The 17,095-nt window shown below is 51.1% G+C and overlaps 1 protein-coding gene across 5 annotated transcripts in view; it reads left to right on the forward strand.

The window, feature by feature from the left end:
- FER1L6 (fer-1 like family member 6) overlaps positions 1 to 17,095 on the forward strand; it is a 274,935-nt gene that overhangs the window by 33,014 nt on the left and 224,826 nt on the right. For all 5 annotated transcript variants that reach the window (XM_066578811.1, XM_066578813.1, XM_066578810.1 and 2 more), the window contains 4 exons: positions 8,909 to 8,971; positions 10,246 to 10,324; positions 14,396 to 14,552; positions 14,724 to 14,910. In XM_066578811.1, the coding sequence (XP_066434908.1) occupies positions 8,909 to 8,971; positions 10,246 to 10,324; positions 14,396 to 14,552; positions 14,724 to 14,910 (486 nt within the window). The remainder of the gene's footprint in view (positions 1 to 8,908; positions 8,972 to 10,245; positions 10,325 to 14,395; positions 14,553 to 14,723; positions 14,911 to 17,095) is intronic.

Genomic DNA, 17,095 nt, shown 5'->3' on the forward strand with positions numbered 1-17,095 from the left:
GGTCGTGCGATCGGCTACATACTCCCTCACCATCTTTTTACAGTGCTCCCGCCGACTCAGCCGTGACTGGGGAGCGGTGACACAGTGTTGCTGGGGAGCCATAAAGCTGGCAAAGGCCTTGGAGAGTGTTCCCCTGCCTGCGCTGAACATGCTGCCTGATTTCCGCGCCTCCCCTGCTACCTGGCCCTCAGAACTGCGCCTTCAGCCACTAGCGCTGTCGGATGGGAACTTTACCATCAGCTTGTCCGCCAGGGTCCTGTGGTATAGCATCACTCTCGAACCCCTTTCCTCTTCGGGTATGAGAGTGGAAAGGTTCTCCTTATACCGTGGGTCGAGCAGTGTATACAGCCAGTAATCCGTAGTGGCCAGAATGCGTGTAACGTGAGGGTCACGAGAAAGGCATCCTAACATGAAGTCAGCCATGTGTGCCAGGGTACCAGTACGCAACACATGGCCGCCTCCTCAGGCCATACACGCTCAAAGTATGACAGGCAAGCAGCATGGGTACCCTCAGCAGTGGGCCCAGCTGTCTCTTCCCCCTGCTCCTCCTCAGGCTCCTCCCCTCCACCTCCTCCTCCTCACCGCGCTGAGATATAGACATGAGGGTGCTCTGACTATCCAGCGACATACTGTCTTCCCTCGCTTCCGTTTCCGAGCGCAAAGTGTCTGCCTTTATGCTTTGCATGGAACTTCTCAAGAGGCATAGCAGAGGAATGGTGACACTTATGATTGCAGCATCGCCGCTCACCATCTGGGTAGACTCCTCAAAGTTTCCAAGGACCTGGCAGATGTCTGCCAACCAGCCCCACTCTTCTGTAAAGAATTGAGGAGGCTGACTCCCACTGCGCCGCCCATGTTGGAGTTGGTATTCCACTATAGCTCTACGTTGTTTATAGAGCCTGGCCAACATGTGGAGCGTAGAGTTCCACCGTGTGGGCACGTCGCACAGCAGTCGGTGCACTGGCAGATTAAACCGATGTTGCAGGGTCCGCAGGGTGGCAGCGTCCGTGTTGGACTTGTGGAAATGTGCGCTGACCCGGCGCGCCTTTACGAGCAGGTCTGACAAGTGTGGGTCGCTTTTCAGAAACCGCTGAACCACCGAATTAAATACGTGGGCCAGACATGGTACGTGCGTGAGGCTGCCGAGCTGCAGAGCCGCCACCAGGTTACGGCCATTGTCACACACGACCATGCCCGGTTGGAGGCTCAGTGGTGAAAGCCAGAGGTCGGTCTGCTCTGTCAGACCCTGCAGCAGTTCGTGGGCCGTGTGCCTCTTATCTCCTAAGCTGAGTAGTTTCAGCACGGCCTGCTGACGCTTGCCCACCGCTGTGCTGCCACGCCGCGCGACACCGACTGCTGGCGACGTGCTGCTGCTGACACATCTTGATTGTGAGACAGAGGTTGCGTTGGAGGAGGAGGAGGAGGAGGAGGGTGGTTTAGTGGAGGAAGCATACACCTCCGCAGATACCAGCACCGAGCTGGGGCCCGCAATTCTGGGGGTGGGTAGGACGTGAGCGGTCCCAGGCTCTGACTCGGTCCCAGCCTCCACTAAATTCACCCAATGTGCCGTCAGGGAGATGTAGTGGCCCTGCCCGCCTGTGCTTGTCCACGTGTCCGTTGTTAAGTGGACCGTGGCAGTAACCGCGTTGGTGAAGGCGCGTACAATGTTGCGGGAGACGTGGTCGTGCAGGCCTGGGACGGCACATCGGGAAAAGTAGTGGCGACTGGGAACTGAGTAGCGTGGGGCCGCCGCCTCCATGATACTTTTGAAGGACTCCGTTTCCACAACCCTATACGGCAGCATCTCAAGGCTGATGAATTTTGCTATGCGGACGGTTAACGTTTGAGCGTGCGGGTGCGTGGCGGCGTACTTGCGCTTGCGCTCCAACAGTTGCGCAAGCGACGGCTGGACGGTGCGCTGAACTACACTGCTGGATGGGGCCGAGGACAGCGGAGGTGAGGGTGTGGGTGCAGGCCATGAGGCGGTAGTGCCTGTGTCCTGAGAGGGGGGTTGCATCTCAGTGGCAGGTTGGGGCACAGGGGGAGAGGCAGCGGTGCAAACCGGAGGCGGTGAACGGCCTTCGTTCCACCTTGTGGGGTGCTTGGCCATCATATGTCTGCGCATGGTGGTGGTGGTGAGGCTGTTGGTGGTGGCTCCCCGGCTGAGCTTTGCGCGACACAGGATGCACACCACTGTTCGTCGGTCGTCAGGCGTCTCTGTGAAAAACTGCCAGACCTTAGAGCACCTCGGCCTCTGCAGGGTGGCATGGCGCGAGGGGGCGCTTTGGGAAACAGTTGGTGGATTATTCGGTCTGGCCCTGCCTCTACCCCTGGCCACCGCACTGCCTCTTGCAACCTGCCCTGCTGATGCCCTTGACTCCCCCTCTGAAGACCTGTCCTCCTGAGTAAGCGTTGCACACCAGGTGGGGTCAGTCACCTCATCGTCCTGCTGCTCTTCCTCCGAATCCTCTGTGCGCTCCCCCCTCGGACTTACTGCCCTCACTACTACCTCACTGCAAGACAACTGTGTCTCATCGTCATCGTCCTCCTCACCCACAGAAAGTTGTTGAGACAGTTGCCGGAAGTCCCCAGCCTCTTCCCCCGGACCCCGGGAACTTTCGAATGGTTGGGCATCAGTGACGATAAACTCCTCTGGTGGGAGAGGAACCGCTGCTGCCCAATCTAAGCAGGGGCCCGAGAACAGTTCCTGGGAGTGTTCCCGCTCCTGAGCAGGTGTCATTGTAGTGGAGTGAGGAGGCTGGGAGGAAGGAGGAGCAGCAGCCAGAGGATTCGGATTTGCAGCAGTGGACGGCGCAGAACTGCGTGTTGACGATAGGTTGCTCGAAGCACTTTCTGCCATCCAGGACAGGACCTGCTCACACTGCTCATTTTCTAATAACCGTCTCCCGCGTGGACCCATTAATTGGGCGATGAATGTGGGGACACCAGAAACGTGCCTCTCTCCCAATCGCGCAGCAGTCGGCTGCGACACACCTGGATCAGGAGCTCGGCCTGTGCCCACACCCTGACTTGGCCCTCCGCGTCCTCGGCCGCGTCCACGTCCTCTAGGCCTACCCCTACCCCTCAGCATGCTGTATTACCAGTGATTTGATTTCACAGGCAGGAAATAAATTGGCGCAAGACTGCAGGCCAAATATAATTTTTTCCCTTTTTTGAAAACGAAAGGCCCCACTGCCTCTAGTGAATGAATAATCTAAGTTTAATAACTGTGCTGTGTCCCTGCTTATGTGTCACAGAACGTGAGGGTAGCAGAGTTATTATAACTCTGGCAGAACAGGTATTTTTTTCCCAATTAAGGAAAGCAAATGGCGAAGCCAGGAATAAAACGTAGCTGGGTGCGTCTGATTTTTACAGGTTGCAGACGCAGCCGACATGTGTCCACCGCCCTTAGGACGGACAGAGGCAGGACAAATAGAATTATTTTCACTTGTTTTACAAGCAAAAGGCCCCATTGCGTATATTCAATGAATAATAACTGTGTTGTGGCCCTGCCTACACAATTCTTTCCCTGCAGTATCAATGGAGGGTGCAATGCTCTGCAGAGGCGATTTTGAGAAGAAAAAACATATGCAGCACAGCTAACAGCAGCCTGCACAGTACTGCACACGGATAGATGTGGCCCTAGAAAGGACCGTTGAGGTTCTTGAAGGCTACACTCACTCCTAACACACTTCTGTCCCTAATGCCGGGTGCAACGCTCTGCAGAGGCGATTTTGAGAAGAAAAAAAAATTGCCACTGCTAACAGCAGCCAACACACAGCTATCAGTGGCCCTAATAAGGACCTTTGGGGGGTCTTGAAGCCTACACTAACTACCAATTCTTTCCCTACAGCAGCTCCGGTACAAACAGCACTGTCCCTCATCTAACTCACACCGCATCTGAGGCGAGCCGCGGGAGGGGCCGACTTTTATGTTCGGGTGACATCTGATCTCCCCAGCCACTCACAGCAGGGGGGTGGTATAGGGCTTAAACGTTGCAGGGGGAAGTTGTAATGCCTTCCCTGTCTTTCAATTGGCCAGAAAAGCGCGCTAACGTCTCAGGGAAGGAAGTGAAAGTAACCCGAACACCGCATGGTGTTCGTTACGAATAACGAACATCCCGAACACCCTAATATTCGCACGAATATCAAGCTCGGAAGAACACGTTCGCTCATCTCTAGCCACTGCCTATATAGCCAGTATATCTCTTTCCCTGTACCACTGTCCCTGCCTCACCAGTACTGCCCCTATACTCTGTACAATGACTGCAGACTGAGGACGCAATGCTCTGCACGGCCGATATACAAAAAAAAAAAAATTTGCTAAACTGCTAAAAGCAGCCTCAACAGTACTGTACACGGTCAGATGTGGCCCTAAGAAGGACCGTTGGGGTTCTTGAAGACGAAAATACTCCTAACGCTCTCCCTATAGCAGCAGCAGCATCAGCAGCACTTTCCCTGATCTCTTTCAGCGTGCATCTGTGGCGAGCCGCGGGAGGGGCCGATTTATATACTCGGGTGACATCTGATCTCCCCAGCCACTCACAGCAGGGGGGTGGTATAGGGCTTGAACGTCACAGGAGGAAGTGGTAATGCCTTCCCTGTCTTTCTATTGGCCAGAAAACGGTGCAAACTTTTCTGGGAAGAAAATGGAAGTGACTCGAACACCGCGTGGTGCTCGCCTTGAGTAACGAGCATCTTGAGTACCCTAATACTCGAACGAGCATCAAGCTCGGACGAGTATGCTCGCTCATCTCTAGTGGATATCCATACCTCCTCTCCAATCCTTGGCGGAGTCGGTCTGCTGCTTTCTTATAGGCATATTGAACTTCCTGTAAGGCCTCCTTCAATTCTGTCAAAAGGATGACTGACACTTGTTTAGCGGTGGATGGTGCCATCTTGCAGTTCTCTTTACAGTGCTCTGAAGGAAGGCAATGGTCCTTGATTACAAGTTGATAGAAGGATTATAGGTAGAGAACCAGGGGATTCTGAGAATCACCGGAAATGTAGGGGATGAGATGAGCTGGAAGCTGATCATTTCTTGATGCTCAGGTTTCATGCAGAGCTCCAGTTTGATTGTCGCCTGTGTGACCAATCCCAAGGATAAGGGTGATCCATCCATGGTTACCATATCAACAGGTATGGGCTTGGGTTGGCTTCAAATGTTTTTGTCCAGAGCGAATATTAAGTCCATGAAGTTCCCTCCTGCTCCAGAATCTAACATTGCCGAGAATTGTATCTTCTCATTTCCCATTACGATCTAGGGAAGGACAAAATGCTGAAACAGGGGAAGGGTCTTCACGCCGTCTTGAATTAAAGGTGTAATGGCTGGTTTGGCAGCATCCCCGTCTCATGACAGTTTGATCAGTAGTGGTCTTGACGTTGATGAGAGTACTCTGGAACTTATTTGGGCAGTTTAACTCCTTCCCGCTCCTGGACGTACCTGGTACGTCATGGCAGCCTGGTACTTCCCGCAACATGACGTACCTGGTACGTCCTGGAGATAGCACGGGATCACATGTGATCCCGCGCTATCCCGCAGCGGGAGCCGGCTGTCAGTCACAGCCGGCGTCCCGCTCCAACAGCGGGGGGGCATCGGAGATGCGCCCGCCGCTGTTAACCCCTTCCCTGCTGCGATCTAAGTAGATCGCGGCAGGGAAAGAGTTCACAGAGGGATCGCGATCCCTGTGTGTCTCCGGCCGGAACTCGCGATGTTATCGCGAGAGCCCGGCCTGTCACCATGGCAACAGGACGCCAGACACTGGCGTCCTGTATTGCCTGTGCCTATTATCGCTGTACAAGCGATAAGGCATGGCAGAGCAGTAGCTCTGCCATGCCTTATGACAGCGATCATAGGCACAGTGATGTAAGTCCCTCAGAGGGACTCAAATAGTATTAAAAAAAAAAAAAGAAAAGTGTAAAAAAAAGAAAAATGTAAAAAAAAATGTAAAAAACCCCTTTTTTATGCTTTTTCTAATATTAGCATAAAAAAAGGGAAAAAAAACTAAAACCCCACATATTGGGTATTGACGCGTCCGTAACGACGTGTACAAAAAGTTGAACACGCTTTTTATTTTGTACGACAAAAAGCGTAAAAAAAAACGCTAAAAAACAGAGGCAAAATGCTAATTTTTAGCATTTTGCCTCACAAAAAATGCAATAAAAGTGATCAAAAAAGCCGTACATTTCCCAAAATGGTACCAATAAAAACTACAGCTCGTCTCGCAAAAAATAAGCCCTCATAGAGCTCCGTACATAGAAAAATAAAAAAGTTACAGGACTTTGAATGCAGCTATAGAGAAAAAAAAAAGATTTCCAAAAAAAGGGGGTTTTATTGCAAAAAAGTGTAAAAACCTAAAAAAAATATAACAATTTTGGTATCGTTGTTACCGTACCGACCCGCAGAAAAATTTTAGTGTGTCATTTATGCTGCATGATTAACGCTGTAAAAAAAAAAAAAAAATCTATGGCAGAATTGATGCGTTTTCTCTCCCTGTTATCATTAAAAAAAAAAAAAAAAAAAAATTACGATATTGTCTATATACCCAAAAGTGGCACCGATAAAAACTACAGATCGCCACGCAAAAAACAAGCCCTTACACGGCCGCGTCCACGGAAAAATAAAAAAGTTATGGCTTTTGAAAAATGGAGATGGAAAAATACCAAAAAATCGCTTGGTCCTCAACGCCAAAATAGGCCGCGTCATTAAGGGGTTAAGGCATATTGTCTTGGTGTCCACAATAAAGGCATATGTTTTCAGCATAGCGCCTCTCCTTCTCGGTGGTAGAAAGGGGTTTATGGATGACATCAATGTGCATTGGTTCTAGTGTGGCCTCAGACCTTGGCTGGGGAGTCAACATGGATAGACTGAAAGAGTAGGCAGGGTTGTTACATAAACCCCGTGTTTCTCCTTCCGCTGCTTAAAAAGCCTCTAGTCTATTCGTATGCATAGTTGAATGAAATCTTCTAGGTTGCCGGGGGTCTCTACTCTGGCAAGCTTATCTTTTACTCCCTCAGATAATCCTCAATGAAATTGGCTTAGTTGTGCAGCTTGGTTCCATGTAGTATCAGTCACCAACGATGAAATTCTGCTTCGGCCATGGCACAGCGATTCGATTCATCAAAGAATTGATCCATAGCAGTCATGAAGGCAGCGAGGCTATCAAGAAGATTGCTGTTGGACTGTACGTATGGCGAGGCCCAGTGAGGAGGCTGATGATCAAGAATACCTTTTTCCTGTCACTGGTGAATAGGGTGGGCTGCCTCTGAAAATAGATTTGGCATTGCTTTAGGAAACCCCAGTTTTGGGGATGATCTCCTGCAACTTTTGCTGGCAGCAGCATGCAGATGTCTGGCACTAAATAGCAAATTTCCAAGAGTTGCCTCTGTAACCCCTCGATCTCTTGTTGCATAACAGCAATCTTTTCCTGGTAGGAGGTGCAAAACTCCTGGTCTGCTTTCTCAGAGTGGCCACCATGGGATCCATCTTTTTGACAAGATTATTCTATAGCGTTCAGGCACTGGATTGGAGCCGTAGGTGTGGTTTATGACCAAGGAAAGCCAGAGGTCGATCACTTGTATCGCAGTAGAAATAGAGGGAGCCAGGTAGCATTTCCAGGAAGAAGCCAGAGGTTGGTAACTGGAGGTCTCATGATGCAGTAAAAATGGAGGAGGCAGTTAGCATTATCAGGAAGGAAGCCAGACAAGTAGGTAAAAGTGAAGCTTGATCAAGGCTGTGGAGCACAATAATCTTGCAAGGAGCTGGAAGGAGGGCCTAGATTTTTAAGAAAGTCCTAATCAGAGGAAGCCAGGCCAGGTAAAGGAGTACAGGGTCATGACTAAGCTCAGCATGGAGAGCTGCCTACTTGAGAGCAGGAGGTCCCGAGTTTGAGTCCTGATATCTTATATCAAAGCTAGAGATGGTACAACAAGGTACTAGAGCCTCCATGCCCCCAGTATCACATCTTGTATCCAAACTAGTGGCGGTACAACAGGGTACTAAAGCTTCCGTGCCCGCTCGTATCACATCTTGTATCCAAACTAGAGGCGGTACAACAGGGTACTAAAGCTTCCGTGCCCGCTCGTATCACATCTTGTATCCAAACTAGAGGCGGTACAACAGGGTACTAGAGCCTCCATGACCACCCGTATCACATCTTGTATCCAAACTAGAGGCGGTACAACAGGGTACTAGAGCCTCCATGACCACCCATATCACATCTTGTATCCAAGTTAGAGGTGGTACAATAGGGTACTAGAACCTCCACGCCCCCCAGTATCACATCTTGTCAGAGTTGTGTATGCTGTGTGTGACGTTCAAGTAGCAGAGCTGTGTATGACATGCATGTAGTAGAGCTGTGTGTGCAGTGTATGATACCTATGTAGCAGAGCTCTGTGTGTTGTGATGCGCATGTAGCAGAGCTATGTCTGACACGCATGTAGCAGACCTGTGTATGCTCTGTGTTATACGCATGTAACAGAGCTGCGTGTAACATCCATGTAGTAGAGCTGTGTGCTATGTGCATGTAGTAAAACTGTGTGTGCTGTGTGTCACACGCATGTAGCAGAGCCATGTGTGCTGTGTGTGATGTGTATGTAGCAGAGCTGTGTGTTGTGTGCGTGACATGCAAGTAGCAGAGCTGTGTGTGATGTGCATGTAGCAGAGCTGTGTGTCTGTGATGCCCATGTAAGCATTGACTGTGTCATTAGGCCATGTGCTTATAACTCCAATCCCTTTCACTATGATGTTACTGCCCACGAGTGTTTTATGCCCAAGTATTGGAGGGGCTGGATTTTCTCTGCATGTCTCTGCACATCAGTTGGAACATCCATTTACATATGAGATGTTTATAAGCGTTTGTTACGGTTCTCTCACTTTTGAGTAACTCATACTTCTGTTTTGTTGGCAGTACTTTGTCTTCGACTTCGTTGAGCCTCAAGAACAACTTTTTGACAAAATTATCCAACTGTCCGTAAGTAACACAAAACTTTATAAAGGTTTCTCCCTATTCCAGCCTATTGGTGCAGGAGCCAGAAGAAGCAACTGCTACATAAGGAGAGTTTTTGGATTTTTTAGGTTGCACCAGATTTCCATCTGGACTGAATTATAAGGGTGATTTACCTTACATGTATTGAGAGTAATGAAGTGTCATGGGAGGGGAGGGGGGGGGGGCGAGTGCTTTTTCCTTCTTTTGATTTCTTCCTCTCCTTTTCTCTTTCCCTCTGGCACTAATTTCGACTGCTGTGTGCTTAGCACCTGATGTGTGTTATACCACTTGATTGGTTGCTTTTGCATGCCGTGACTAAGAGCGGTAATGCTTGAACGCGTAGGGCTGTTGTGCGCAGTCACCTCCGACATTCTCACGGATTGATAATAAAGTTGAACTTTTTAAAAAAATGCTGGAAATTTTTTCAATTGTTCAACAATGGTTGAAAAAATATGTTAGTAGTTAAGGAGGATCCGTGAAGTCCTCCTGCCAGCAGCGCCCCCTGTATAGCTGCACAGCCGCGGCCCCCCTGACTCCGGCTGTGTCTTTTCTTTATACTCATCCCCATTCCTCTGAACCAGTTCTTCAGATTCAGCTCCCAGCACTATGAATGTGTCAAGTGGGCCGCCCCCTCCACTCCTATGAATGTGTCAGGTGGGCCGCCCCCTCCACTCCTATGAATGTGTCAGGTGGGCGGTCCCCTCCACTCCTATGAATGTGTCAAGTGGGCCGCCCCCTCCACTCCTATGAATGTGTCAGGTGGGCGGCCCCCTCCACTCCTATGAATGTGTCAAGTGGGCGGTCCCCTCCACTCCTATGAATGTGTCAGGTGGGCGGTCCCCTCCACTCCTATGAATGTGTCAGGTGGGCGGTCCCCTCCACTCCTATGAATGTGTCAGGTGGGCGGTCCCCTCCACTCCTATGAATGTGTCAGGTGGGCGACCCTTTCCACTTCAGTGAATGAGGAGTCTGGTCCCAGCCGGGTTGAAGAGTCTCCCAGTGGGGCCACAATGCTATACAGGGGCCCCGCTGGCATGAGGACATAACAGCTACTCTCTAACATACGATGAAAAGAACCTGTCATGTCCAAACAGTGAAGGAGCCGGGAAAGTGGTGGAGTCTCCCACAATGGGTGCCGCGCCACAGGCTGGGCCTCTCTACTTCACTATCGTCTGAGCTGCACGTAGTCGGCATCAGGCGGCCTGGCTCCAGGCTGTCGCCACAAGGTTGTACTGACGGTTGTGACTTTCTGCCGGCAGGTGATGCACCACAAGCTGATCGGGAGCGTTCTGATTGGATGCTGCAGACTGGATGTGGGCACCGTCTACAACGAGCCAGGTACAGTAGTCCAGGCCGCTCTGAGGTGTGGCCATGGAGGACCCCGCTCTCCAGGTATAGCACTACTATCGGAGGGTCTGCTGGCGCACGGTGTGGCCATGGAGGGCCCCGCTCTCCAGGTATAGCACTACTATCGGAGGGTCTGCTGGCGCACGGTGTGGCCATGGAGGACCCCGCTCTCCAGGTATAGCACTACTATCGGAGGGTCTGCTGGCGCACGGTGTGGCCATGGAGGGCCCCGCTCTCCAGGTATAGCACTACTATCGGAGGGTCTGCTGGCGCACGGTGTGGCCATGGAGGGCCCCGCTCTCCAGGTATAGCACTACTATCGGAGGGTCTGCTGGCGCACGGTGTGGCCATGGAGGACCCCGCTCTCCAGGTATAGCACTACTATCGGAGGGTCTGCTGGCGCACGGTGTGGCCATGGAGGGCCCCGCTCTCCAGGTATAGCACTACTATCGGAGGGTCTGCTGGCGCACGGTGTGGCCATGGAGGACCCCGCTCTCCAGGTATAGCACTACTATCGGAGGGTCTGCTGGCGCACGGTGTGGCCATGGAGGACCCCGCTCTCCAGATATAGCACTGCTGTTGCAGGGTCTGCGCACGGTGTGGCCATGGAGGACCCCGCTCTCCAGATATAGCACTGCTGTTGCAGGGTCTGTGCACGGTGTGGCCATGGAGGACCCCGCTCTCCAGGTATAGCACTACTATCGGAGGGTCTGCTGGCGCACAGTGTGGCCATGGAGGACCCCGCTTTCCAGGTATAGCACTGCTGTTGCAGGGTCTGCGCACGGTGTGGCCATGGAGGACCCCGCTCTCTGGGTATAGCACTCCTATCGGAGGGTCTGCTGGTGCACAGTGTGGCCATGCAGGACCCCGCTCTCTGGGTATAGCACTGCTATCGGAGGGTCTGCGCACGGTGTGGCCATGGAGGACCCCGCTCTCCAGGTATAGCACTGCTATCGGAGGGTCTGCGCACGGTGTGGCCATGGAGGACCCCGCTCTCCATGTATAGCACTGCTGTTGCAGGGTCTGCGCACGGTGTGGCCATGGAGGACCCCGCTCTCTGGGTATAGCACTGCTATCGGAGGGTCACCGCACGGTGTGGCCATGGAGGACCCCGCTCTCCATGTATAGCACTGCTGTTGCAGGGTCTGCGCACGGTGTGGCCATGGAGGACCCCGCTCTCCATGTATAGCACTGCTGTTGCAGGGTCTGCGCACGGTGTGGCCATGGAGGACCCCGCTCTCCAGGTATAGCACTGCTGTTGCAGGGTCTGCGCACGGTGTGGCCATGGAGGACCCCGCTCTCCAGGTATAGCACTGCTGTTGCAGGGTCTGCGCACGGTGTGGCCATGGAGGACCCCGCTCTCCAGGTATAGCACTGCTGTTGCAGGGTCTGTGCACGGTGTGGCTATGGAGGATCCCAATCTCCAGGTATAGCACTGCTATCGGAGGCCCTGCTGGCGCACGGTGTGGCGGTCTTACACTTACAGTGGTTTATCATACAGCTATATGGGTACAGTTCTGTGAGGTGTTTGGGCACTATATGACGGTAAACGGTCTCATCCGCTGGTCCGGCCGGATAGGAGCTTTTTCGCCATGTGTATTTTTGACGTATGGCTCATAATCCATGTAACTGCTGAGGCTCCAACGACTATTTCTGCGGCGGATTGTGAGGCGGATTCTACCGCCGTATCCCATGTGTGTAATTACCCGCATTTTGTGCCCTTTTGGCTTCATTTTCCTCGACTCGTGAACATTTTTGGAGCGTCATCAATGATGTCATATTAGACACAACTCACTAATCGTGGTAGAAGTCTCCCCATGATGTCGCCTCATGGCTGCCGGACCTCCGCGACATTTCTATTATGATAAATGGCGTACATTATTCATTATTTTGGCGTATTGGATGACAACCACGGCTTAAAAACTACAATCACACTGGGGGGAATTTATGAAACTGTACAACAGTAAGCCCCTCCTTGTTTCCCCTAGCAACCAGTCGCATAGCAACCAATTACACTACAGCTTTCATTTTTCCAAAGCAGTATGAAAAATTTAAGCTGACTGACTGGACCGGCTATGTGACTCAACTAGCTTTGTGAATGGTTGCTTTGTGACTGCCCTGTGTGGGAGGAGTGAGGGATCACATGACCATGGAGAGTTCAGTAAATGTAAGATTGTGACTGTCTGTCTGTCTTGGAGTTGTGGGGGTCTGGAGTGAGTGAGTGGAGCTGTGTGGAGCTTTGTGTGGGGGTCAGGATGGATGTAGCAGTGTGTGATGTGTCTGGGGATTAGGATGGATGTAGTGGAGCTGTGTGTGTGATGTCTGAGGATCAGGATGGATGTAGTGGAGTTGTGTGTGTGCGATGTGTGGGGTTCAGGATGGATGTAGCAGAGCTGTGTGTGATGTGTGGGGGTCAGGATGATGTAGCAAAGCTGTGTGTGAGATGTGTGGGGATCAGGATGGATGTAGTAGAGCTATGTGTGTGATGTGCGAGGGTCAGGATGGATGTAGCAGTGTGTGATGTGTCTGGGGATCAGGATGGATGTAGTAGAGCTGTGTGTGTGATATCTGGGGATCAGGATGGATGTAGTCGAGTTGTGTGCAGCTTTGTGTGGGGGTCAGGATTATGTAGTAGAGCTATGTGTGTGATGTGTGGGGGTCAGGATGGATGTAGTGGAGTTGTGTGTGTGTGCGATGTGTGGGGTTCAGGATGGATGTAGCAGAGCTGTGTGTGATGTGTGGGGGTCAGGATGATGTAGCAAAGCTGTGTGTGAGATGTGTGGGGATCAGGATGGATGTAGTAGAGCTACCTTGCAGGAACAAGTGGGACCGCCTTCCGCTGGCATCCAGGTGACACAGAGAGAAACGACGTGATGTTTAAGAGACACTGGGCTCCAGTAGAGGGGTATTCGGGGCACAGGCTGCGGTCACACGGGCGGATGCATTTTTGCTCTTGTATTTGTGTCGCGGTTTTTGTGGAATTGTTTCTTTCTGCCCGCTGACGCTCAACCATTCAGAGCGCCAATTAGGTTAAGGAGTGCAAAGCCTTTCTTTTCCCTGTGCAAATGTGCAAGAAGATGGAGCGCGGGCCAAGTGCAGGCGCGGGCCAAGTGCAGGCGCGGGCCAAGTGCAGGCGCGGGCCAAGTGCAGGCGCGGGCCAAGTGCAGGCGCGGGCCAAGTGCAGGCGCGGGCCAAGTACGCACCCAGGCCAAGAGCAGGCGCGGGCCAAGAGCAGGCGCGGGCCAAGTGCAGGCGCGGGCCAAGTGCAGGCGCGGGCCAAGTGCAGGCGCGGGCCAAGTGCAGGCGCGGGCCAAGTACGCACGCAGGCCAAGAGCAGGCGCGGGCCAAGCTCAGGCGCGGGCCAAATACACGCATGTGTACCAACTCTCTGAAATCAGCGGACTCTGTTCTCCGCATGTTGCCTGCAGATACGTCTGTGTGAATCCAGCCTAACACTGTAGAATGGTGAGATGGTGCTGAGGAAGCCCCGGACATGAAGTGACTCCACAGACCCTTCTAACAGTAAGAGCAGAGGTGGAACTTGAAACTCAGGGGCCCCAATGCAAAACCTATAACAGGGCCCCAACTATAATGCTTTATGCATAGTACTGGGCTCCCTATATGGGGAGGAGAGGCCTTATGGGCCCCCTAAGGCTTCTAGGCCCGGGTGCAACCGCATCCCCTATAGTTACGCCAGTGAGTAAGGGATTATGTGTCCAGCTGATGCGACCCGGCGATCAGCGCTGATCTCTGGAGCCACATGGATGCAAGTGTTCCATCTGCCTGCAGCGCCTCCACAGGAGAAATGAAGCATTACATAGGGTATTGGGCTCTCAGTGCAATGTATTCATGTGATGGGTCCTCCGGAGGCGGGGGCGCTCTCAGACTCTATCACGCCATTCCTCGGCTTCTCATTGTCTAAAATTTTAACATGCAAAGCCATTTAGTGTGATGAATGTGGCAAATAACTGGGGGGGGCAAATACTTTTGCATTGCCCTTCATGATGCTTTCTGTGTAATATTTAGTGATGTGCAGACTTGCACGGCTTGCATATCTTGCAGGGCATCAGTTCTTTGACAAGTGGGCGGTACTTACAGACCCAGCTGATATCAGGACTGGAGTAAAGGGTTACCTAAAGTGTGACATCAGCGTGGCCGGCAAAGGGGACAGCGTGCAAGCGTCTCAGAAAGTCAGCGATGCAGAAGAACAAATCGAGAAGTAAGAACACGATGCACGGCACACTATGCAGTGAATGGGGGGAGCTCCTCACAGCCGTGTTCCAGAACATTCTCCATAGAAGCCTACTGTCCATCTGGGGTGCAGGTCTCCGTAGCATGCCCCTCCCATATGGACGCACCTAAGGTTATTTATGTCCCTTGTTTTTTTAAGGAACTTTTTGATACCAAAAGGATTTCCATCTGAACGACCGTGGGCGAGGTTCTACGTGAGGATCTACAGAGCAGAAGGGCTCCCAAAGATGAACTCTAGCATTATGGCCAACGTCACCAAGGCCTTCATAGGGGACAGCAAGGACCTGGTGGACCCCTATGTGGTTGTCATGTTTGCTGGACAGATGGTAAGTCAGGCTCCTTGGGGGTCTGCAGGGGATTCTTCACTTATGTAGAACTAGTAGAAGGTCTTTCCCAGGAGGCAGCTGCAATCTATATGTTTGAATATCCAGCCCGCCACTCTTGTGGAAGCTGTATTAAAAAAAATCTTTGTTGCCCATAGCAACCAATCACAGCGCAGCTTTCATTTTATCTCCGCAGTACAAGAAATGAAAACTGCACTGTGCCAGATTTTATCTTAGATGGCTTCTATAATGGTGTGGTGGGGGAAGCTTTTCCATGGCCCCCTGTAGATGCTATGGTGGCTGAGGCATGGCGTGTGGCTACATAATGCATCCACATTAGGCTAAGATTTACATACACTAGCGGTTTTCCGATACATCAGTTGTTCCAGTTTCTAGTGATATTTACAGACTTTAATGCCTCAAATGTACATGAAAGCAAAGAACAAATAAAGAAGAGAAGTTGAATATAAATAATGAAGTAACTGTATTTCATCAAATTACATCTAGATTTCTGACTCCTCCCAGTTGACCCTCTAGCTGATATAACAGCTTAACACAGTCTAGGCATTCTTTCTACAGTTGCAATCAGATATATAGTAAAGAAATATCTTCCCAACATTGTTGCAGAAGTTCCCACAAATCTGCTGCCCTTACAGGTTGCTTTGCCTTCACCCTTCTGTGCAGTTCATCCCAAACAAGCTCAGTGGGGTTTAGGTCTGGAGACTGCAGGGCATTCCAAGATTTGCAGCCTACTGGTTTCTTCTTGTCTAATTAAGTAGTTCTGACATAACCAAGAAGAGTTTTTTGGATCATAGTCTTGCTGTATTATGAACCCCTGACCAACTAGGCATTCACCAGAGGGTATTGCATGTTGTATCAAAATGCTGTGGTTGCCAACTCTGGATCCAGCAAAAGAGCCCCATACCATCACACTTCCTCCATGTTTGACTGTTGGTGTCACACACTCAGGAATCTTTCACCTACTGCTGGCACAGTTTGGTTCATCAATCCATAAGGTGGTCTTCCACTTTTCAGTAGGCCACTGGAGGTGCTGTTTGGCCCAGGCAGTCTTAGCAGTGGCTGTCTTCCTGATACTCTGTCAAACCTGCAGATAGAAGCCATCTCTTCACAGTTCAAATGGAAAATTGTTAATTTCTTGCTGCATTAAGCTGTGCTTGAAGATTTAGTGCTGCGAGGCGTCGCTCATGCAAGCTGTTGATTCTCAAAAACGTGTAATCTGATATTGTTGTAGCCTTTGGTCGGACAGACTTCTTACTTTCAGAGTTTTCTTCAGTTTTCAAGTGCCTTTTGATGGTATAGGAAACTGTACTGACGGCCACCTCAGCTTTCTTGCCATTTTCTTTGTAGGCAGACCTCTACTTCTAAGCAATATAATTGTCTGTATTCGTTGGTTAATTGCCCTTTTCTTGCCATTATGATAGCAATTTTCTGTACCCTGGGGAGCAAAACTGTCCGCATGCTGCCCTACCAGATCTTGTAATGAAATCTGTTCCAACATTGATTATATAGAATCAGAGGGTTTGAGGGTCATCTACAAAAGTTGACAACCTGTAGAAATAGCTTGCATCTAATTTCAAACCATAATTTGCATCCAATTTCTGTGCTGCAGGCCAGCCATCCTTGATGTGTTCCATGAACAAAAGCCCTTTGGTTACATCATAAATTCAGACTTTTGTTGTTTTTCATGTTAAAATTTCATAAGACTTTTATGTTTTTAACTTTTGAACCTTTTCACATTATTTGTAGACCGCTATTAAAGGGGTTGTCCCGCGGCACCAAGTGGGGTTCAGTACTTCTGTATGGCCATATTAATGCACTTTGTAATGTACATCGTGCATTAAATATGAGCCATACAGAAGTTATTCACTTACCTGCTCCGTTGCTGGCGTCCCCGTCTCCATGGCTCCGTCTAATTTCGGTGTCTTCTTGCTTTTTTAGACGCGCTTGTGCAGATGGGTCTTCTCCCTTCGGCTCAGCAGCAGCGGCGTTTTGGCTCCGCCCCCTTGTACGCGTCGTCGCGTAGCTCCGCCCCCGTCACGTGCCGATTCCAGCCAATCAGGAGCCTGGAATCGGCACATGTGAAGGGGGCGGAGCTGCGCGATGACGCGTACAAGGGGGCGGAGCCAAAACGCCGCTGCTGCCGAGCCGAGCCGAAGGGAGAAGACCC

This window comes from Eleutherodactylus coqui, chromosome 9, assembly GCF_035609145.1.
Source record: "Eleutherodactylus coqui strain aEleCoq1 chromosome 9, aEleCoq1.hap1, whole genome shotgun sequence".
NCBI lineage: Eukaryota > Metazoa > Chordata > Amphibia > Anura > Eleutherodactylidae > Eleutherodactylus > Eleutherodactylus coqui.